We start from the raw sequence: 24,864 nt of genomic DNA on the forward strand, positions 1-24,864 counted from the left end.
AATACATGTTTATTTCCACAAAATTACAATTTATTATTAATGATAACCTCTAAAGTAACTTCTAAATCTAAAATGCTATGATATAATATATATATATATATATATATATATATATATATATATATATATATATATATATATATATAAAGCAAGCAACTATTTTAAAAGCCATGCTTCAGAAATAAGATATTCTTAGGTAATAAACTCCCAAAATGGCCAAGTTTTTTTTAAAAAACACAATTTTATAGGAAACTTTCCTGTACAAGATAAGGAGGGTGAGGGGCGGCTAGGTGGCACAATGGATACAGCACCGGCCCTGGAGTCAGGAGTACCTGAGTTCAAATCCAGCCTCAGACACTTAATAATTACCTAGCTATGTGGCCTTAGGCAAGCCACTTAACCCATTGCCTTGCAAAAACTATATTAAAAAAAAAAGATAAGGAGGCTGTTACCTACTATACTCTATTCATCTCCATTCCATAAGTCAGTGAGTTCTTTTTCCAATGAATTTCAAACCTTGGGACCAAATATGGGATAAACAATGTTTTTCCCTTCCACTATGGTCATTTCAAGAATTAAATGTCTCAAATGGACACCATATGGTAAGCATAAAGCTGGGATAGACCAGAGAATATAGTGTTAGTAGTTATCCCCATGGGAATTAATATTCCCATGATCTGGAAAATCTGTATAAAATTTTTTTATCCTCCCTTTTTACCAGAGAAAAAGTCTGAATTATTATGATACCAAAAGATAAAATATGTTGATAATATACAAAACTGTACATATATTTTTGAGTTTCTAAATTTTTCTGTATCATCTGATGGCCTTCAAGCAAAATGTCCCCAAAACTCCCAATAATTTCTTATGCCCACTCATGATGATCAAAGAACATGACAAGGAAAGTCTGAATGTGAAAAGGATAACTATTCAAAAGATAGGAAGGGAGTAATGCAAAAAACCTATAAAGGAAATTTAGTAAAGAAGGGCAATATATGAGCCTGCAGAAAGTTTATATTAATAAGAAACTAAAAGAACCATCCACTTGGATAATGACTGCCAGCTGAGCCAATAGGGAGGAGAAATCATTTAGCAAGACTCTTGATTGTCTCTCTAGAACTAACACCAGTGAAGATCTACAAGATATCAAAGGCAGGGAAAAGATGATGTTCCCTCCCAGAGTAAAGACTCCTCCAAAAGGGAGGGGAATCAAGTCCCAGGGGTCAGCTACCAAAGTGGAAGAACACTTGTCTTTACCCATATGTCAAGCCCCAACTGCATTCAAAGGATCATGCTTTAAGCAAAATTAGCAAAAGTAGGGCACACACAAGGCTGAGATTTATTCAAAAATACCTTATCCTATTTTATGATTACAAAGCTACATATACTTCTTTCATCCAATTCTGACAACCCCCCCCCACAAGTAGGGTGATAAAATTTTTGTCTCTTATTAACAAGAGAAAAGAACTAAAGCTCAAGAAACATTAAATGACTTGGCCAGATTTACAGACTAACTATAATCCATGTCTTCTAACTCCACAGTTTTCTTTCCATTCATCAAATGAGTCTAGATTAAGGACCTCCAACATAAAAAGATGGGAGAGAAAACCCAACACTAGCAACCATTAATCTGAGTCGTGCTATAATATGCCTTTAATAAGTTATGATACTGGGAGCGGCTAGGTGGCGCAATGGATAGAGCACCAGCCCTGGAGTCCAGAGTCCCTGAGTTCAAATCCGGCCTCAGACACTTAATAATTACCTAGCTGTGTGGTCTTGGGCAAGCCACTTAACCCCCATTGCCTTGCAAAAATAATAATAAATCTAAACAAACAAACAAACAAAAAAATAGATAGATAGATAATGATACTGACCAAAATTATATACGGCTTCATCTCCCATGCCTGTAGGTTGGTATTATCTATTATTACAGGAGAAATCTTCTTCTCAAATGCTTCTTTAGCTGAAAGATATATTTGTCATGAAAAAACAGAATGAATTTTTAGTAACTTTAAATATTATCTTGAATTTTTTAAGTAAAATTGAAATATTAGAAATATCTGGAAACAATGGACTGACACTCAAACTGAGTAAACTATAAACTCAATAAACACTAAATAAACACAATAAATTCAATAAACACTAAATTTGAGACTACAAAATATTTTTGAATGAAAATAAATGCACACTACATATTAAAGAAACTAAAATAATAAAAACATTTTAAATGTTTCATAATCTAATCTATAATCTTTATCAATACCCTTCTAAAGATAAATGCTTTAAGAGTTTTTTAAAAGGCGGTTAGGTGGTGCAGAACACTGGCTGTGGAGTCAGGAGTACGTGAGTTCAAATCCAGCCTCAGACACTTAAAAATTACCTAGCTGTGTGGCCTTGGGTAAGCCACTTAACCCCATTGCCTTGCAAAAAACTTAGAAGTAAATAAAAAAATTTTTAAGCATTGATATTTACATATAGCACAAATTTTTTATGCATATCAATCTATGTTGGGAATATCACAGGGTATTAGTCTTTTTAAAAACCCAGATATTATTTAAGTCAACATTAAATAATATGGAAGCTTTAAAGTTTTCCTTATATTTATTTTTTTGTTTTATATATTTTCATATATATATATATATAATACACACACACACACACACACACACACACACACACACACACACACACACTAGTTTTACTCATTTATTTTTCAAAAGATAATAAAGAATACAAAGGAAAAGCACTCCCTCTACGGGGAATTTATTTCAAGGACAAAATAGGTTGCTAAACTTACTTTGCAACATCTCCAAAGAAATAATAATTCCCCACATAGAGAAAAATAGATTAATAATTAATTAATGATTTAGTATGGCTAGTAAATTTGTGCTCAAGAAATAAAATAAATTCCAACAAAAATTACCTTAATTTTGCCTAATATTAAAGATATTTGTATAAAGATTGGGTTGACTCATATTCCATTAATGCCTCTGACTCACTGAGGGACACTGACTGTGGCCTGCCTTGATTATACCAAAAACATATTAGCAGGTAGTTCCAGGAGCAAACCAACTAAAATTACATTTGCCTATAAACCTCTTGACATATGCAGCTTAATAAAAGTATGTGTATAGGTTTCCTTTACCAATGTCAGATATTTCAATATATTACTGACAACAGGACTTTCCTTTAAATTGGTTTTAGTACAGTCAAGTACCTAATATCCAATTCTTACCTCGTTTCTGGTTCCACCCATGAGCTTCACCCAGTAAGTTTCCATCAAACTGATACTGTCCATTTTTGTAAAAGAAATCATCTGAACTAAGTATAATTCCATTAGGATTCTCCTCTAGTAATTTCCTGTAATTAAAATTAAATTTAATCAATGGAATTATTTTTAATTATTTCCCAATTTTAGATCTTCCTTCTAAAAAGTTGTAATCAAGATACAAAATGCAAAGGATGTTATTTGATGAGGATGGTGCAATAGAGTAAAGGAGATATATGAACCCCAGGGAAACCATCCTTTATGTAACTTGTCCCTGAAAAACCTATTTTAAAACTTACAGAGTAAAGGTCTGCAGATTTAAAATTTTAGAATTAGCAAGGAAGCCTTAGAAGTTTATCAAGTATAAAGAAACATTATCAATCATGGATATTTCCACTCCTACCTAGGATACGTATTGGTTTGTGGAACCAACTAAATAGAAAATGAGAATTTAAGGAGATCTCATATTAAACAAAAATCAAGGCATCACAGAATTAAAGCAAGATGCTCAAAAGTGAAGAGAGACCTAGTAGTTTCATTAATTGTCACAAAAGTGTTAATAACAAATTATGTGATGATATAAAGATGTTATTAACACAGTATTTTAAATAAAAATACAGAGTTCTCTTAAGGCCTTACCTAATTCAGTTTTAATCTTGCACAGATAAAATCTAAGATTTTTTTTAACATTTTTATATATTAAGAACCAATGAAGGTTAAATAAAGTACCTGTAAGTCTACTGAACAAACTATACAATGACAAACACAAATGGCAAGCATTTGAGATAATAAAAATCTATTATGCAATAGTTTAGGATTCTGTTTTAGTTACAGTATTCAAACATTTCATAAAAGTTCACAGTGACACATGAACAAAGGAAAGTTTAAGAGATGTTATCTTTGTTCCTTGACAAGAAGATTCTACTTTCTTTATAAATATCGTTCTGAAACTCAACCTCATCACCGTACTTCATTCAACTGCCTTTTTATCTAAATTTCCCCTCAGTACCTATGGGTCTACCTTTTTCCTTTCCCTCAACTCCTTTCTCCCAACACTAAGTTCCTCCTGTAGTATACATTTCAGGAAGAGGTCCAAGCTTCAACTTCTCCTTCTGCTTCTGCCCCTTTATATAGTCTTATCGAGTTTAAAAGATTTTTAAGTACAAATTCAGCAGTGATTACATGTGGAAAGGCTCAACACAGAAGGTTGGCTACCAAATGGTATATAAGCCATAACTAATAAATCACCTAAACCATAAAATGAAGATATAGAAATTCAAAAAGGATGAAAACTAGAAACTCAATAGAAATCAGGAATTTGAGACTATTTTTCGACATTACAGTATTGAAGAATAATAGCCCCCAAAATTCTTTTATTACATAGATGTTATGTCAAACTCTTCTGACATATCAAATTTGTTGTTTCAAGTCCTAAAGCAAACGCTTCTTATTTGTTAAATAACCAAAAAAGCCCAAAATCTCTGAAATTAGAGAAAAAAATAGACTAAGCTCTAACCACATAAGACAAACCGTGCGTGTGTGTGTGCGTGTTTGTGTGTGTGTGTGTGTGTGTGTATTAAGATGATAGCAAAAATTCAATTAAACAGCTAGGAAAGTGCAGACTGAAATAATGTTGCTAAACACTGAAAATGTTTAAATATGAATACAGTCCTTGACATCAAAGCCCTCACAATCTAAATAGAGAATAAAACATGTATACAAATAAGTAAACAATTGAACACATTAAAGTAAAAAAAGACACCAAAATAAATTGCTATGTAACAGCTGAGGAAATAGAGGATCTTTGTGGTAATATCTCCAAAGGCTTAATGAAGGAATATGGGGATTTTAAGCCTAAAGCTGGAAGAAAATTTCAAAGGTTATCTAGTCTAAACCCCTCATTTTTCAATCATAAAAATTGAGGTCCAAGGAGCTTAAGTGACTTACCCAAGGTCACCCAAGCAGTAAGCATCAGACAGGCTTTGAACTCAAGTCCTCTGACTCCAAAGTCAGTGTTCTTTCCTCTGTACCACATTATTTTGGAGGCAGAATTGACAGGTCTTTAGAATTACAACAGATGTGAAAACTGAGAGAGGAAAGAATTAAGCCTGAATAATTGTATAAAAAGAAACAGGGAAGATCAAAGAAAAACGAAAAAGAACCTATAGGCACAAAAAATGATTATAGCAGCTTTCTAAATTTAGTATCAAGGTATCAAAAATTGAGGGGACTATCATCAACTGGGGAACAACTGAACAAGATGTAGTTTATAATTATGATGGAATATGACTGTACTATTAGAAATGTTAAGCAGGATGGTTTCAGAAAAACCTGGGAAGACTTATATAAACTGATGCAAAGTGAGCAGAACCAGAGATCTTTGTACACACAACAATACAATGATTCAAGACAATTCAAAAGTATTAATGATGAAAAAATATCATCTACTTCCCGTGAGTGATAAACTCAGTACAAATTGAAGTATAATTTTCTCATTTTATTTTTCTTGCTTTTGCTCACAATATATTTATGGAAATGTTTTGCATGATTTCCCATATATAACTGGTACACTACTAGCCTTTGCCATGGGAAGGGAAGGACTGGAGTGAGAGAATTTGAAACTCAAAAAATTTTTTAATGTTAAAAATAAATTAATTTTTTAAAGAAAGAAAAAGGGAGATTTGGAAATGGAACAAGTTTTATTGGAGGAAAGGGATGAGAAGGGGAAACAGTTTTGAAAGTGTTGTATTCTATGTATAGGTTTCTGGGAAGATAATTGTAAATGTTATGCCAGAAGCTTAGGGCAGAGAGACTCCTGCTTAGAAATGGTAACTGAAGCCATGACATCTGCAAAGGAGTACAGAGAAAAAGTGGCTGGGAAATCTAAACTTAGGGGGATGTGAAATGAAAGTGAACCAGGACTAGAGGCTGAAAAGTGATTGTACCGCTGGTCAAAGAATAAGAAGACCAAGTAGAAGTCAAGGCAGAGATAATGAAATGGCTTATATTACCAAAAAAAATCTAAGAATACTGAGGAAAGGTCAATAGGAAAGAAAGGTCAGATTACAGTGAAAGTTGGAGAGAAAAATATTCATTTTGACATTCAAAGGAAACTCACTCTTATGATAAGGGTTTAAATTCTAAATTTTCTTTCTGTTGCTTCTAAATATAAGAGGCTAATCTTTCTTAACAATTAGCTCTCTACTTCCTGAATAGTGTAAAGTCAGCAGTAGCCTCAAAGGCATGTCAAATTTCTTTTTTAAGAATTAAATCCAAAGAATCCTGAGACTGAAGTTTCAGAGGTAGTGTGGTTTCATTTACCCTTAGTTAGGAGGCCATCATTTTTCTTCACAGGACACGTTTAATTTTAAAAATCAAAGTTAAAAAAAATAAAAATAGGTTTCACTTATTGGAAATGTTGTACCACATATTTAGCTAACAGAATTTTGCCACATTGCTAAGGAAACCTGTATGTACCACACTGAGCTTAATAGTCTTAACTCCAAACTAAGAACTACAAATCCTAAAATGAAATTTCTTTTTAAAAAAATTAGATATAAATATACAAAATTACTATATACATATGTATATATGCACATATATAAACTGAAGTTTTTGCTTTTTATTCAATTTAACTATATTTTATTCACTACCCTTTGTACTCTCATCATTTTAATTTATCCTTCCTAATCATTCTCTTGTATGCAATATTTTTTACTATTTATTGGTTCTAAGATCCTAATCACAAGGCACATATGGTGTATGCTTTTGTTGCTGTTTCTGTTGAGTCATTTTGCTCATGTCTGATTCTTCCAGATCTCATCTGTAGTTTTATTGGCAGAGATACTGGAATGGTTTACCATTTCCTTCTCCAGCTCATTTTATAGATGAGGAAACTGCACCAAATAGAGATAAGTGACTTGCCAAGGGTCACAGAGCTAGTAAGTATCTGAGAATGGATTTGAACTCATGAAGATGAATATTCCTGACTCCAAGTCCTGTCCAAATCCACTGTAATCCTTTATACATATACATACATGTAACTCTACCACAAATGTTTTCAACAAATTAATTCATAAATAATTTAAAAAAATTAAATCTAGAAAAAAAATTAAAGCCACTATCAGTATGTCATTATGGTTGAATTTAATTTTATATATGTATGTATTATTTTCACTTTTTAAAATTTGTTTTGCATTGTTTCCCTTGTGATCTCTTTTCTGATTCTTCTCTCACATCATGACTAATATGGAAATATGTATAACATGGTTGCACATGTATAACCTGTATCAGATTACTTGTATCTTAGGGTGGGGGGAACAGGAAGGAGGAGGGAGAAAACTTTTTGAAAATGAAAATAAATGGGGCGGCTAGGTGGCGCAGTGGATAAAGCATGGGCCCTGGAGTCAGGAGTACCTGGGTTCAAATCCGGTCTCAGACACTTAAATAATTACCTAGCTGTGAGGCCTTGGGCAAGCCACTTAACCCCATTTGCCTTGCAAAAACCTAAAAAAAAAAAAAATGAAAATAAATGCTGAAAATTATCTTTACATATAATTGGAAAATTAAATAAATTTTCTTTTGAAGAAGAGAGGGTGGGTTACAGTTTTTTGGCAAGGATAAGTCTGGCCTTGTCCAGAGTAAAAGCCAGTTGGAATGACTCTGATTCATTCATTTCCTATTATGCTAATTTTTTTCTTGAAATATCTTCTATTCTGTAAGCATTACTCTTTGGGAATTAAATAAAATGTATACATCTGTCAGAAAGGCCACAAGAACCCCCGGTTATTTTAAATTAAAATTATATCAAATCAAATCAAAAATAATTTTGCATATTTCTGTGTGTGATCTTTATTTTTCTTAAAGGAAGATCTTTCTATCTTCTCTCATTTCCCTTCCTTTATTCTATCTCATTTATTTCCTTCTTTCTCTCTTATTTTTCCTCAAGATTTTTCCCTAAGCTGACTTTTACTTTCAAAAATGTCTTTTATCTTTATAAAATCATGCCAATTACCATACTATTTTACAACTTCCTTGTCCAGCCAAATCTCTGTAAAAAAGGGATTTTTAACACACCTATTATTTCCATCCTTTTTCTGTGATAGATTTCCAATTTATTACTCATAGTAACCAAAGAGCAATTTTGAGTCAAATCTAAAGACCTTATTTCTCTTCTTCCTTGTCTGTGCTACATTTGGGATCACTGACCATGACTCTTTCCCCTTACAATCTCTGCTAGCTTCTGTGTTATGATACTGTTCTATCTTGGGTCTTTTTTCCGTTTCTTCTGTTACCTTTAATGACTGCTCTTCTCCTTGCTACCTCAAGACAGAAGGACTGCATTCTATCTAAATTCTCTGCTCTCCAGTCTCTCTAAATCATTATCTCAACTTGAACTGGACTGAATTCTTTCTCAGATACTATACCACCTTTTAATTTCTAGTGAATAGTTATGACAAAAACAAGAAAAGATCTTTGAATGACACAAAATGGATTGGCAAAGCATTCTGTTTTACTCAATGACACTAAAACTATGCTAAAATAATACAATATAAAATAAAAGAACAAAATATACATCATTATTAAATGAAACTGTAACCAAAATAAGTTTCTAAGTGGTTCCTTTGTTAGCTAAGCAAAGCTTGCTCAATTTCAACAGATGAAAAAAATGTATACAGAGAAAATAAACTTCTTTAAAACTATTAGTCTTTCAGGTGCAAAGTAAAGGGAAAGCATGGCAATTTATCATCAAAAAAATGTACTGATATAAGGTGGGGGTGGGGGAACGGGGAGGGAAGGGAACAGAACGGAACAGGAAATAAAAAATGTGAGATATAGTATAGGTCCTTGATCTGGAATCTGCTAGAGTCTTTGCTCTGCCAAAATTAACTAGGTTTACTGACTTGCCGTAATGATGATTTACTTTATCTTTCAAAAAAGGTAACTGAACCAACAAAGATGAATTCTATTTTAGTTCTGGTTCTCATTAATAGAGAAGAACTGGTGAATGATTCCATTTTGGGGAAATGAACACTATTTGCTAGTTTGAGATAGAGAAGGAGGTGACCTGGTAAACTTGAATGAGCACTCCGATTACTTTTTAAATAATTATTTTAGGGTTAGTTAGTTAGGTGGCACAGTGGATAGAGCACCAACCCTGGAGTCAGGAGGACCTGAGTTCAAATCCAACCTCAGAAAATTAATAATTTCCTAGCTGTGTGACCTTGGACAAATCACTTAACTTCATTGTCTTGTTTTTAAAAAAAAATAAAATGTAAATAATTTGGGGGGGATATAAAACTGTACATACCTTTAATCCAGCAATACTACTACTAGGTCTGTATCCCAAAGAGATCAAAGAAAAAAAGAAAAGTATCCATTTGTATGAAAATTTTTTTTTGTTCTTTTTTGTGGTGGCATAAAATTGGAGGTTGGAAAGATGTCCATTAATTGGTTATAGTACATGACTGTGATGAAAACTACTGTGCTTTAAGAAATGACAAAGAGGGGCAGCTAGGTGGTGCAGTGGATAAAGCACCGGCCCTGGAGTCAGGAGTACCTGAGTTCAAATCTGACCTCAGACACTTCATAATTACCTAGCTGTGTGGCCTCGGGTGGTAAAAGACTTAGCTACTCTGATCAATACAATTATCCAAGGCAATTCCAGAGGACTTCTTATAAAAAATGCTAAACAAACATCACTTATACAAAAAATTCATAGCAGCTGTCTTTGTGATGGCAAAGAATTGGAAATCTAGGGGATGTCCATCAATTGGGAAATGGCTAAATAAACTGTGGTCTATGTATGTTATAGAATACTAGTGTTCTATTAGAAACCAGGAGGGATGAAATTTCAAAGAAACCTGGAGAGACTTGCATGAATTGAAACTGAGCAAGATGAGCAGAACCAGATGAACATTGTACACCCTAACAGCAACATGGGGTGATGATCATTCCATCAAGTGCAATAATGAGGGACAATTTTAGGGTATCTGTGATAAAGAATACCATCTGTCTCCAGAGAAAGAACTGTGGAGTTTAAACAAAGACCAAAGATTATTACCTTCAATTTTTTAAAAAAGTTGTCTTTCTACCTCTAATATTTTATTTTTTCTACAAGGATATGTTGGGGGGGGGTCACTCTCAACAGATTCAATTTTGATCAATGCAGAGCATGGAAACAACGTAAAGATTATCAGACTGCCTTCTGTGGGGGGAAGGGAAGAAATTGTAAAATTCAAAACCTTATCAAAAAAATTATACATAGAAACCACTATTGTACATAACTGGAAAACAAATAAAATATGCAAGAAAAAAGAAAGAAAAAACACTAAACATCTTCAAAGAGAGGGAACTGATAAACTCTTAAATACAGATTGAAGGATGTTTTTCACTTTCTTTACTTTTTGCTTTTTCTGTGACAAGGTTAACATGAAAATGTCTTGCATGACTTCTGTATAATGGGTATCATATTGCTTGCTTTCTCAATAGGTGGGAAAGAGACGGGAAGGAGAATTTAGAACTCAAAAATGTTTAAATGAACATTAATAAATAAAAAAAGAATAACAATGGGGCAGTTAGGTGGAGTAGTGGGAGGACCTGAGTTCAAATCCAACCTCAGACACTTAATAATTACCTGTCTATGTGACCTTGGATAAGTCACTTAACCCCATTGTCTTAAATAAACGAAAAATTTGAAAAAAAGAAAAAAGAATAACAATGAAGGAAAAACAAATTTTGTTGACTAATTTTGTAATTTTTTGTATCAATTCTTTCTGGATACCAAATTGGATACCCATCCTTCAAAGAGAATTCTTTCTTGTAGCAAAGAAGACCTTAGCAAAAATTCTCAATATAGTGACTACATATGATACTACATACAGCATTCTGCTAAATCATGTTTCCTGCCTCTCTGCTGAGGAGAGTTATATTTCATTGACTATTTTCTAGAACTATTGTTGATGCACCTAAGATCTTGGGAGAACAGATTTCAAAGTAGGACTCTTATGATTTAAAATTCTTCAGAGGAAGTCAAATCGAGGCAGATGGATAATTCTCAAGAATGAAATTCCAAAAACCCTTAAGGAAAATAATATAAAATTGTCTGAACAAAACCAGAGCTTTCTGAAACTAAATAAATAAAATAGATGCCCTGAATTAAAACAACTAGTCATATAACAGGAAATATCAGAGAACAACCCATTCTATGAAAACAGAGCTAGAGTTCAGAATAAACTGAGACAGTTGAAAAAAAGCAATAAAGTCACTAAAATGGATTTTAAAAAACAACAATCTATATTGCAAAAAAAAAAAAGGAAAAACATGAAACTACTGTGTGGGGTGCATGGAAAGATAATGAACTAAAAATGTATGAAGATAGAGCTTCTGAATCTTTATTCTTTTCCTGTCTTTTCTGATAAGGAAAAAAGGACAAAACAAATAGAACAAAGAGAACATTTATAAGTAAGGAGACAGTAAGAGGCACCAGGTCCAGATGAACTAAATCCTTGTGAACTAAAGACCTGGCAGATGTGACTGTAAACCTCCAGTCAATGAACTCTACAGTGAACAGTTGTAGAGAATAAGAGCAAGATGGAGAAAAGCAAATGCACCAAAACAGGAAAGAAACTAGAATTGGTCATCAGTTTGACTTCCATATAGCTTCAGCAAAAACAAGTCATGATTTTCTTTTTAAAAGACAGAGAGGACATAAATAGCCAAAATGCCTATGATAAAAAAAAAGAGGCATTAATAAAACTTTATTTAAGTTTACATATTGTGCTAACCCTAATTTCCTTTTTACAGAAATACTAAGGGATAATGATGTTTAGTTTTCCCAGGTTTCTGCAAAATATCTGAAAAATATACTCATCTTTGTGAACAAGACAGAGAACTGAATGTTAACTAGACAATGATAAAATTAGGCAGATTTAGGAATGCTGACTGATCAGACCCAAAGAATAGTCACTGATGATTTGATCTGGAAAGAGCTTCTAGTGTAAACCCTAGTGTTTGGCCCTTTGCTGGTTAAAATTAAATCAATATTTTAAATAAAGGCATAGATAACAAACATGCTTATCAAATAACATTGCTAGGAGGAAGAGCTAATGTACTGAATTACAAACATAGGATTCACAAAGTTCTCAACAGCATTAACTGTGATCTAATAAAAATAAAATATTTAATAAGGACAAATGTCTCATGTCTGGGTTCAAAAAAATCAAGTTCATAAATTCAGGGGGGAAAAGTGGAGAGATCTGAATGTTTTAGAAGTATTCCATTCCTTGAGATGTGCCAGTGAGATAAAACATCTAAGAAAGTTTATTCAATCTCAGGTTACACTAAAAGAGAAAATTCAAATCCCCCAAAGAGGGGAAGGTCCCCCAGTACTCTGCTCTAATCAGGCCATATAGGGAATATTGTGTTCAATTCTGACACTCCATTTTAGGAAAGATATTCATAAGCTGGAGAACTAACAGATAATAATCAGGATAGTAAAAATACCTCAAGATCATGGAAGAATCAGTTAAGAGGAAAGCAGAAAAGATTTGGAAAATAAAATGACAAATTCCTTCCAGAATCTTCAGGATTAGCAAGGGTAATGGGGAATATTAGATTCACAAAAATGTTAAGAAAAAATTCCTAGCATAAAGCGAATTGGAATGATTTGCTTTCATCAGCAATGGATTTTCCCTCAATAGAGGTCTTTGAATAAGACTAAAAAACATTTGTCAGTTAGGTATGTCTTGACTTTATATTCATTAAATTATTAACTTGTCTCCCCCAATTGGTCTGAATTCTTTCATAGCAGAGACTTTCTTTTTCTAGTCATATAGACAGTTTAGCAGAGGGCTAGCTCTAAAGCAAGCATTTATTTGACTAAAACTGAACTATAATACTGCCCATCAACCTCCCTATTTTTGCTAATGACATTTACAATAAACCCTAGGCTCAGAATCTTGGAACCATCACATATTCTTCATGCTTTTTTGTCCTTCAAAAGAAAGTTGAGGAAGTCTGGTAAAAGCATTTAGAGGAAAAAACGTGATTAGGTACAAACAGTGTTAGAAGAATAAGTATTCAAAAAAAAAATGAAGATTTTTGACAAGAAATAGCTAATATATGGGGGCAGCTAGGTGGCGCAGTGGACAGAGCACCGGCTCTGGAGTCAGGAGTACCTGAGTTCAAATCCGGCCTCAGACACTTAATAATGACCTAGCTGTGTGACCATGGGCAAGCCACTCAACCCCATTGCCTCGTAAAAACCTAGAAATAAAAAAAGAAATAGCTAATATAGAAATAATCATTAGGAAGATAGTATAAATACTCAAGCTATCATATTCTATTCATTCTGGGTACTTAACAAGAAACATTGTACCTTGCCAAAAAGGATTTCCCAGATCCTGGAAGCCCTCTGAGTAGTACAAGTGTTTGACCTACGTAAGGAGTTTTTCTTCGAACGGTATGAGAGGCAGAAGGCTCTTGTGCTTGGTAAGGATTTCCATCTTGATTTCTCCACGCCACTGGCATAGGCAGGGAAGCATTTCTATCCCAGGTCCCAAAAAGAACAGGGGGTGGCAGAGACGCACAGACTCTTCCAGTTTCACAGTAGTCAAAAACAGAGATCACTGGCTGAGGACTGGCTGCAACTGGAGCAATGAAGCTGCGAATCCCTTGGAAAGGCTCAAAGGCAGAAGCCATAGGATTCCAGGAAGCTTGTGGTAGCACAGGTGGGGTTGGCAATGGTGGCATTGCAGGGCAAAAGCTGAAATCACTTCCTGGTGGTGGTAGTTCTGCATGATTTTGTGGCTTGAAACCAAATCCTTTGGATTGTGTAAACAAATCAGGGACAGAAACACCATTCTGATCCCCACAGGTACCTGCTCCATTTTCTGTCTGATCTGAAAGCTGGACATTAACAGAAGTCCTTAATTCATTTGTACCCACACGTGCACAGGTTTGAGAAGGCGGACATCCAAAATTCTGGGTATCAGAAGGAGGCGCATTCTGATTTTGACTGGGGTTAACATACACCACTGGAGAGTCATTTGGTTGAGTGAAAAAGCTATTCATCTGGGTATCCATAGGACTGCTATTTGTTAATGGCCGTAGAGCATCCTTTTTACAATTTCTGGACTTGCTCAAATCTGAATGTAAAGTTAAATGTTCTGAACTTAACACAGAAGAATTTTCAATTGTTTCAGTCTCAATTTCTGTTTTTTTCAGAGAAAAACTCCTTCCACTGTTACTGGTGTCACCAAAATTGTTTTCCAAAGGCAAAAGTGACTGTGTAGACACTTGGTCATTAGAAGCATAATTCAATTTCTCAAATGCATTTTGGATTAAGAAATCCAAGTCTTCAGTAAGTCGCATATCAGAGAATGCATCGGCTGCTTGGGAACTGTCTTCATTTTCTACCTGAGGACATTTTTCGTTCATTTCATTTCCTTCAGCAAGATGCTGATTAACAAAAGCAAGTGGTGATGACACTGACTCCAATATTAAGCTTTTAGAAGCTGGCCTTCCTTTGGCACCAGTGGACAGTTCTAAGAGACAATCCATAGCATTTTCAACTGTTCATAAAGAAAAGGATAAAAACATCATGATCAGGACAAAAATTGCAAATAGATGACAGAGTTAGAGCTGGGAGGAAACTCCGTCATTTTACAGGTAAGGAAAATGATGCTAAACTTGACAATAAATGTTTAGGACAAGACTTGAACTGGTCCCTCTGGACTCAACTCCTGCACTCAATATATCATGCTGTGTGAGTTTTGTAATAATTTAGCATTAGATGGGTTTGCAACAGCCCCATAAGGCATATAAATGCCAAATGCCTTATTATATATCCTCATTTTACAGAGAAGAAAAAAAGAATGAGAAAGGTTAAATGATTTGTTCACAGTCAAATAGCTAATGTATTCTACTTACATGATCCTCCTGATTCCAAATCCACTGTTCTTTCCACTATAAGATACTGTTTCATTAATATTTTATTATGATTATTTCAATGCATCTTATAACCTTAGAAAATGACTTCAAAATTTTTAAAGCATTTAAGATTATCTAGAAAATTTTATTCTAAAGTATTTTGTTACTCCAAAATAAAAATTTATTTATATTATCAACAACTAAAGCTAAAACTTTAACCTAATTCAGACTGAATTATTATAAATTTCAAATTAGTAAAACATACCTATAACTTCTAGGAAAAAATACTACTCTTTCATTCCTCTAGTAATATTTCTCCTCCATTTTAAAGACAAACTCCTAGAGCCATTGCTTCACTTCCTTTTCCTCTGTCTCGTTCCCCCTCTGAGTTTTGACTCATCTTTCCCTCAGCTGCCATCTGACACCAGCACACCCCCAGCCTCTGTTTCTCATTTGGTTAGGTTCTTCTGAGATCTCCATTTTGGGGGAGATGCCTGCCTCAGGCCTATCCTGCTCCAATCCCATCTTGACTATTCTCTCTCCAGATTTTAACACCCTTTTCCCTCTCCATCCCCACCAAAGCTCTTGCAAAAGGGTACCTTCTCTTCTGCCCCTCCCCAACTCATCACTTTTCAGCTTCCTATATGTTGTCTTTACTATTGGAAGGCAAGCTCCTTGAAGGCAAGGACAGTCCCTGAACACAATGCCTATCATGTAGTGAGTACTTAATAGATGTTTGTGTGCCTTGTTTAAATCTTTGCAATCTGGGTTTCAAAATCATCATTCAACTGAAATAGTCTTCAAAGTTACCAGTCAAATCTGATTTTTTCTCAATCCTCATCCCCCCCCACCCTCTTGCAAGGCAATAGGGTTGAATGACTTTGCCCAAGGTCACACAGCTAGGTAATTATTAAGTGTCTGAGGCCACATTTGAACTCGGGTCCTCCTGACTCCAGGACTGGTGCTCTATCCACTGTGCAACCCAACTGCCCCCAACCTCACCCCTTCTAGAATTTGACTAATGCCCCACCTCTGCCTGCAGTCACTCCACTCTGTGTTTCTGTGAAACTATTTTCTTTGTTTTCCTCCTACCTGCATGACCACTCCTTCTAAATCTTTTTTTTGCTGCTCATGTATTCTACACTCACTCATTAGAGAGTGAGTTCTGTCCTGGGTCCTCTTTTTATTCTCTCTCTCTCTATACTCTCACTTGATGACCTATCAGCTCCTTGGGGTTAATTAAGATGTCTAAGTGGATAATTGCTGGATCTAAAGATACAGTTCTGAACTCTCCCCTGAGGTCTGGTCTTCTATCTCCCAACTACATACTGCATGTGGGCATCTCACACTCAAAATTTTTCCCTGTAAAGCCATCTCCTTTCCAAAATTCACTATTTCTGTAAGACACCATGAGAATTCTTCCAGTCACCAGGTTCACAACCTACCCAGTATCTTGAGTCATCCTTATCCCACATTCTATATAGCCTATCAGTTGATGAAGCTTGTTTTTGCCTCCACAATGTTTTCCCTTTTTTCTACTAACAAAGCCAGCACCCTAGGCTCTTCTCTGAACAACTGAAACGGCTCCCCAAGTGGTCACTCATTTCTAATCCATGTACCACACACAGTTGCCAATGTGATTGTCCTAAAGCTTAGATCTGATCGTGTCACTGTCCCTCAATGACTCTCAGTTGGAATATAAGTTCCTCTGTTCATTCTGACAATCCTTTCCAAACTTCATGGACCAACTAATTGGCCTCCTCACAGGACAATGCATCCCTCTCCACCTTCACCCTTTTGTACTGTCTGTCCACCAAGCCTGTAATGCATTCCCTCATGTTCTCACCTCTTAAAACCCTAATTTCTTGAAAATTTTGCTCAAATACCTCCTTCCTGTTCTCAAATGCTGGTACCCTCTTCCCCTCAGATTGACATTCCACTGTCTTGCAAGTATTTTACATGGGTTTGTAAAGCTTCTCTACAAACTCTACAACTGTTGCATTTGTCTCTGTATCTGTAGTATATAACATGGTGCTCTGCCCAAAGCAGACGCTTTAGAAATGTTGGTTGATTGATTATGGATTTATATTTAACACTAAGTCCTTGTCTTGAGAAATGTGATTATGAATTGCCTGTTCATTTCAAATACAGTTTAACCTCCTCTCACAATATTTAATTTATGGAGTTTTGCATTAATGTGACTTTTAAATTAGGAAACAACATATGTCTACATGTAAATGGTTCCTTGAACTGAGTGAGTTAAATGAACATTTATAGAATTCTGAATGCTAATAACTCATTTTCTCCTTGATTCTTTCTAGTTACTATGCTGGGAAGCAAAAAACTATAGTTTGCGCTTTGCAATACTTATCACAGTAAAATTGGGCTCATCCATTATAAAAACAGATTTCTCTCTTCCCAAACTTCTCAATTTTTTTTCTAGATAACATTTCCAATGGCAGTTTCTCAAACCAAATCTAATTTCCTTATGAAAATAATTCTGACATATAGAATCTTTAAAAGTACTGTCAATAAATAAATTTCTTCAATACTCACTACTATTAGGGAAAGATAAGAATAAAGTACAAATAACTCAAAATTGTTCGTTTTTCTCACCTTTGAAATCACATTCTGAAAGCATCAAATAAACTACATCAGGATCCAAGTCAGAAAACATCTCTGACAAGCTGTTTAAGAGTTTCTCTTTGTCAACACTTGGCTGAGGTGGTGTAGGAAGACTTGACAGCTCCTCACGATGAGCAATATTGGATGCAACATCCTCTACTGTATTCAGAGACTTCCTAGCAGGACTTCCACCAAGATTTTTCCTTTTCCTTGGCATTCTGCTTTCTAAAAATCAGTTCCTTTCTTATTCAAGTTGAATGATATTTAAGTCATTTCTCAGAGGAAACAGGGCCAAGTAAGTTGCATAATCCAGTAGTAACAGGGCCTAAGGTATATTGAAAAAAAAAAAAGAATTACTGGATAGATTGGATAACTGCAACTTTATTTCTTAAATCTCAGGCACTTGCAGTTTTACTAACTTTCACACTATCAAGAAACAATTGGGATGCCTTTTATAGCAAGAACAGAGACATATTCTCCAATAGACAAATGTTCAAAAAACATGAAACAGCATTTTTTTAAGAAATGGGAGCTACCAATATGAAAAAAGCTCTATATCACAAAAAAAGAATTAGAAGGCTTTACAAGATGATGAAAGACAAAAAAGTTAACTATTGGAGAGGCAGTGGAAAGATAAGAAACAATAATGTACTATTAGTGAAAATGATGCCAACCCTAGAAAAATCACTTCTATGACCCAGTAAAACCACAAAAAACATATCTCAAGAAGGAAAAAAATCCCACAGATATAAAGTTTTTTACTAGTATTTAACCAGCAAAGAGTTGGAAAGAAAAAGGGATTTCAACTGATTATGGGAAGAATGGACAAACTGGAAATAAGAATATTCATAGTGTTATATAAAATGAAAAAAGATTTCTGAGAAATCTGAATTAAAATGATAGAGGAAAACCTGTAAAACTAGGAGAACAATTTACATAATAACTATAATAGTGCAAAGGGAAACAATCCTGAAAGATGTCAGAACTTGTATGAATGCAATAATCAACAGCAGCAGTACTCAACCTCATAGGATTAATGGTAAATAAAGCCTGCTTCATTTCATGGCAAAGAGGTGAAATCTGTATGTGTAGAATGAGGAATAAATTTTCAGAAACTGTCAAAGAGTTGATTTATTTTTTCTAGCCTGTACTGTTGTTACAATTGAGATTTAAAAAAAAAACTTTCTTGATTTCTTATATGATGGTTGCCCATTATCATAACCTGATTTCAAATTCAGGTAAAAATAGGTGGCAGGGGAAGCTAGGTGGCAAGTGGATAGAGCACCGGCCCTGGAGTCAGTTCAAATGCAGACTCAGACACTTAATAATTATCTAGCTGTGTGGCCCTGGGCAAGCCACTTAACCCCATTGCCTTGCAAAAAAAAAAAACTGAAAAAAAAAAAAAGAAAATAGGTTGCAAAAAAAATAATATAAGTGTTTTCTTTTAATTTAATACTATTTTGGGGTTTTTTTAATTACATGTAAAAATAGCTTTCAACATTTATTTTTGTAAAATTTTGAGATCCAAATTTTTCTTCTCTCCAAGGAAGTAATCTGATTGTAATAATAATTCTAAAGGCAGACTTTTTTTTCAAATACACCTTCTCTGCTCAAACTTCTCTAAACTTATCTAGAAGCAATTGTTCTAGTAACCTGAAGTACATAGGTATATCTCTAAAATAACCACCATCAATTTAATTAAAACATTAAAATATATCCTTTAGTACAGCTCATTTTTATTGTTATATGAAGAGCAATTTAGAGAAAATCCTTTATGTCTTGAATGGAAAAATGCAAAAAAAAAAGAATTTATTCACAGCATTACTGAAAAAATAGTAATGCAGATAGCTTTTCAGCAACCTAAATGAAAAGATCAAGAATATTACTATAGTTCAACATTTATATATTTTATAGATAATATCAATAAATAGTATAATCTAACTGAGACAAGCTCTGGCTTCCAATTCAGCTATTAGCTCTCTGACCAAAGCAAATCACCTGACTTCTCTTGCTTCAACATCTTCATCTGTTAAAACAAGAACCAACCTGTCTCACAGGGTAGCTGAAATGACAAACCAGCATTTCAAAAAATTAAAAACATTGTGTAAGATATTTAGTTTTTCCTATGACTCTGCCTCAGGGGACAAAGTATGCATGTCAAAAAAAAAAAATACCTCTTCTTTGATTCTCCAGTATCTTGGAGAAGCAAATATCCTGGTAGTCTTTCAGAAGAAAGCAAAAATAAAAGTAATTCAGGCTTCTTTCTTTAGTTTTAGGTATGGATAGTGTGTCACTAAAATAGCAACCTGGAAAATGCACCAGATATTATTCATCAAGACTCACAAATTAAACATAACTATCAATAACTGATTCTTCACTAGCTATGAATATTTAACTTTCTCCTATGACTTGATATTCAAAATCAGAATGTGCAATAATTTTTTTAAAGTTAAAATCACAGATTTAGAGTTAGATAGAAGGAACCCTTCAAGGCTTTCTAGTCCTAACACAGGAATATTCTGATAAATAATTAAACATAATCTGTTGGACTTTCTGAGGCACAGCCAAGATGGTGATGCAAAGCTAGGAAGCTCCTGGAGCCTTTCCCAAACAACTTTGAATCAAACCTCTAAACAGACTGTAAAGTGACAGAAACTACAAAAACAACTATGCAACAAGTTATTAACTCAAGATATCATGGAGGAACTTCCGTTTCACTGGGGTAAAGGGGGAGTATAACCCAGCATAGGCAGGAGAACTAGAAAGTCAGTAGGAGGCTTTGGCCACAGCCCAGGCTCAGGTCCAGGTTCAGTGGCCAGCAGAGAAGCAAAGTTTGAGCCCCAGGAACACTGGTGCAACAGGCAGGACTAGGTTAGCCTACAAACCACTAGCACCTTCAATGCCATAGGCAAGTGGTAAGCCAAGGATAAGACCTCTAGTTCCAGTACAAAAAGCTTGTGCCTGTACCCCTTTTGCCCCAGGAACAGAGTCCAATAATCAAAATGAGAAAAAAAGAAGACAAAAAAACAGCACAAATTATAAAAAGCTACTATTCTGAGATGATAAAATATATCAACACAGAAGAGGAAGGCATTGGCAAAATGCCTACATGTAAAGTCTCAAAGGGTCTCAAATCCAAAAAAGACCTCTTGGAAGAGCTCAAAAAGAATTTTAAAAGTCAAAGCAGAGAAGAAGAAAAAATGGAGAAAAGAAATGAAAGTCATATAGGAGAATTATGAAAGATTAAGAAAACTACCTTTAAATGGTCAAATGGAAAAAGAAATCAGCTGTCTTAAAAATAAAAGTGGCCCACTGGAAAAGAAATGTAACTCATCAGAAAATAAAACTGACCAACTAGATTTTTCTCATCAAAAAATAGGGGCAGCTGGGTGGCACAGTGGATAGAGCACCAGCCCTGGAGTCAGGAGGACCTGAGTTCAAATGTGACCTTGAAAGCAAGTCACTTAACCCCACTGCCTTAAATAAAAATTAAAAAAGTAAAATTGACCAAATGGAAAAGTAAACACAAAAAGCTAATTCAAGAAAATAAAACTATGACGCCCAAAATGCTGAAAAAAAAAAAAAGAAAACATATAAAGAATTTCTTAGGAAAAACAACTGACCTGGAAAATAAATCCAGAAGGGATAATTTAAGAATTATTCATCTACCTGAAAGCTATGAACAGAGAAAAAGCCTGAACAGTATCATAAAGAAAAACTACCCTAATATCATAAAACAAGTAGATAAAACAATCCATATATCACCCCCAGAAAGAGATCCCAAAAATAAAAACTCCAAGGAGTATTTTAGAATTCTTAACTAAAGGAGAAAATACTGCAAGCTGTCAAAAAGAATCAATATAAATACCAGGGAGACACAATAAGGATTACAAAGAACTTATCAGCTTCAACATTAAAGGATCAGAGATCATATTCTGGAGGGCAAAAGAAATTGGATTATAATTAAGAAATCAACTATCCTGCAAAATGCAGGGGAAAAGATGGATTTTCAATGAAATAGAGGACTTTCAAACTTACCTGATTAAAAAGATAAGAACTGAACAGAAAATTTCATCTTTAAATACAAGATTCAAAAGATGCATAAAAAAAGTAAATGGAAAGAAAAAAAATTAGTCAATAAGATTAAGGAAAAAAAAGTTAGTCAATAAGACTAAATGGGAAGAGAATACATTTAACTCTTGAAAATTGCTTTTCTCTCAAGATAGGTTGAAAAGAACATATTAGACAAAAAGGGTATAGTTATTTCTATTGGGATAACTGAAGGCAGAGTACTTAGACAGAGGATGTGAATTTAAATTGATCAAGATGTGATTATACTTTAGCTCATGAGGGTTCTATTTCTATCAGGATAGTTGAAAGAAGCATACTTTGACAGAGTGTGTGGGTACAAGGCAGGTATAAAGCAATTAAGACATGAAAACAGGTTTATACTGGGAGAAGGCAGAAGAAGCATTAGAGGATAATTAACAACATATGTAGAGGCACAAAAGAACCTATTAGAGTAGAGTGAAAGAAGGGAAGGGTATTACACTCAAAAAAATTTGGCTCAAATCCCCAAATAGGTTAAGAAATTTATCCTAACCTAAAGGAAAGAAGGGAAAGGGGGAAAGGATAATGTGAAGCAGGCAGCAGTCAAAAGCAAAATATTGATGAGGAGGCATAAGGGGAAAGGAAAAAGGAAAGTAGAAGTGGAGGGAAAATAGGATGGAGAGAAAGAAAAAAGTTCTTGCACAAATAAAACCAATGCAACCAAGACTAAAAGGAATGCAGAAAACGGAAGCAATTTTCACAGCTAGTGTTTCTTAAAGAAATAACAAGCCAATGCTTTGGAAAAGCCTGGAAAGACTCCCAGGAACAGATGCTGAGTGAAGTAAGCAGAAACAAGAGAACATCATACCTATTAATAAAGAACATTGTGAGATAATCAACTATGATGGACACAGCTCCTTTCAGCAGTTCAGTAATCAAGGACAATCAGGGCAGCTAGGTGGAGCAGTGACTAGAGTACCAGCCCTGGAGTCAGGAGTACCTGGGTTCAAATTCGACCTCAGACATTAATTACCTAGCTGTGTGGCCTTGGGCAAGACACTTAACCCCATTGCCTTGCAAAAAAAAAAAAAACTAAAAAAAGTGATCGAGGACAATCCTGAGAGACTCTGTTATGGAAAAATGCTATCCAAATCCAGGGGAAAAACTATGGAGTCTAAATGCAGAGCAAAGCAAACTATATCACTTTTTTAAATTTCTTTTGTTGTTTCCTTCTCTCTCATGATTTTTTTTCCCCTTTAGTTCTAATTCTTTTTTCACAACATGCCAAATATGGAAATATGTCATTATACAATTATAAATGTACAACTATAAATGTACAACCTATCTCAGATTGTTCGCTGCCATGGGGAGGGGGGAGGCAAGAGAGTAGTAGAAAACTGGAACTCAAAAGCTTGCAAAAGGATGAATTTTGAAAACTATTTTTGCATGTAATTAGAAAAATAAATAAAATTTACTAATCAAAAAACTTATGCAAAATAATTAACCATAATCTGCTTTCTGAAGTACAAACTCTGAGTCTGAAAATTTAATAATCTCCTCTGCAGCAATAGTCTGAGCTGTAGTTGGCTAATATTAAAACCTACCTAACTAACCCTACCTAAAACAATATTAGCCTACCTAACACAAAAAGTATTAAGTGGGAGAACCAGGCTTCAAACTCAAATACTTTATTTAATATCCTGCAATCCTTCCACTGTCACTTCAAATTGGAAAATACCCTGGGTACAAAAGTATAATTAGGTTGCATCTATACTCTGGTTTTTCCCAGCATTTATCTCCCCAAAATATCATAACAGGCAGGAGGAAGGACAGACCATACTCTTTCTTAACTTTCTTAAACATATTTGTTATTTCAAAAAATCAGTTATTGTAAGTAACAAATTAGTTGCCAATTTGATCCTTTCAGCCTATTTCCACTCCTCCAACTCCCCAATAACTTCCTTATATTATTTTGTTTCCAATAAAAACTTTATGGTGGGGCTCTTTGTTCTGTACTAATTGTTTATTCACATAGTCTTCAAGGTCTAAAATGAAAAATTAAGTTTCAAGAAAATATCTGCAAACATTTTATTTTTCTACATTTTCTTTAGTAATGAAAATACAATCACACTTCTGCCAGAAAGGGAACTTGTTCCTGCAACTGACTAAAGGTCCTCCAGAAATCTTTATCTAAGATTATCAAATATCTAGGATCAAGTTTAAATTAAGATTTTTTTTTTTAATTCCATTGACTCTAGAAAGACTAAGCCAAATGTTGTATTGGCCTATCACAGACCAGTGGAAGAAGCATTGACTTTGGAATCAGAGTAAATCAGAGCTTAAATTTGAGTTAGAACCTCTCTCCTTCCTGTGACCCATCAACTAATGATAATGATCAAAAATCTAAAATCCAAGATCTCTAATAGAAAGTAACAGATCATCAGAAATGAGATTTTTTTCCTGTATAAAAGAAAGGGGAAAGCTGCAAAAACACCTTTGGAGTCAAACCATTACCACCTCCATCTGAACATCTGATTCAGTGACAAGGCCCCAAGAAGGCATAATTACTTAAGTTAGCTGGTTTCTCCCAACTATCCCTGGTGACCCTTCCACCTCCCAATATCTATTTGCCATCTTAACTGGCTACTTCCCATCTTTCCTCATTTGCATCGTTATTGCAACTGAGCAGTTAGAAAATGTTGAACAAGCCCTCTCCCACAGTGCCCATACCTCTCAGTTGAGGACCCCAGGATGAATTGCTTAAAGGGGTCTTTAAATTCATCCTAGTTCAAAAGTGGCTCAAAATAGCCACTATTCATTAATGACCTGGGTCTTGGTTTTCCCTTCTGCCTGACATTGAGATTTATTCCTGGCAGATCTTCTGCTGGGCATATTCACTTTCAAAAACCAGCTTAATCTCACCTCTACCTTTTGATGACTCCCTCAGCTCTAACTGATCACTTTTTTTTTGCCTCAAATGTAATTAACAC

General features: G+C 34.5%; 1 protein-coding gene across 3 annotated transcripts in view; it reads right to left on the bottom strand.

The window, feature by feature from the left end:
• The window catches only part of N4BP2 (NEDD4 binding protein 2), an 81,508-nt gene that overhangs the window by 43,625 nt on the left and 13,019 nt on the right, over window positions 1–24,864 (bottom strand). For 2 of the 3 annotated variants that reach the window (XM_074229593.1, XM_074229592.1), the window contains exons 3-6: window positions 17,816–18,149; window positions 13,647–14,841; window positions 3,236–3,360; window positions 1,875–1,963 (exon numbers count right to left, since the gene is read on the bottom strand). In XM_074229593.1, coding sequence (XP_074085694.1) covers window positions 1,875–1,963; window positions 3,236–3,360; window positions 13,647–14,841; window positions 17,816–18,041 — 1,635 coding nt within the window. In that variant the 5' untranslated portion in view covers window positions 18,042–18,149. The remainder of the gene's footprint in view (window positions 1–1,874; window positions 1,964–3,235; window positions 3,361–13,646; window positions 14,842–17,815; window positions 18,150–24,864) is intronic. The other variant, XM_074229594.1, reaches the window with a different exon arrangement.

This window comes from Macrotis lagotis, chromosome 3, assembly GCF_037893015.1.
Source record: "Macrotis lagotis isolate mMagLag1 chromosome 3, bilby.v1.9.chrom.fasta, whole genome shotgun sequence".
Taxonomy (NCBI): Eukaryota; Metazoa; Chordata; class Mammalia; order Peramelemorphia; family Peramelidae; genus Macrotis; species Macrotis lagotis.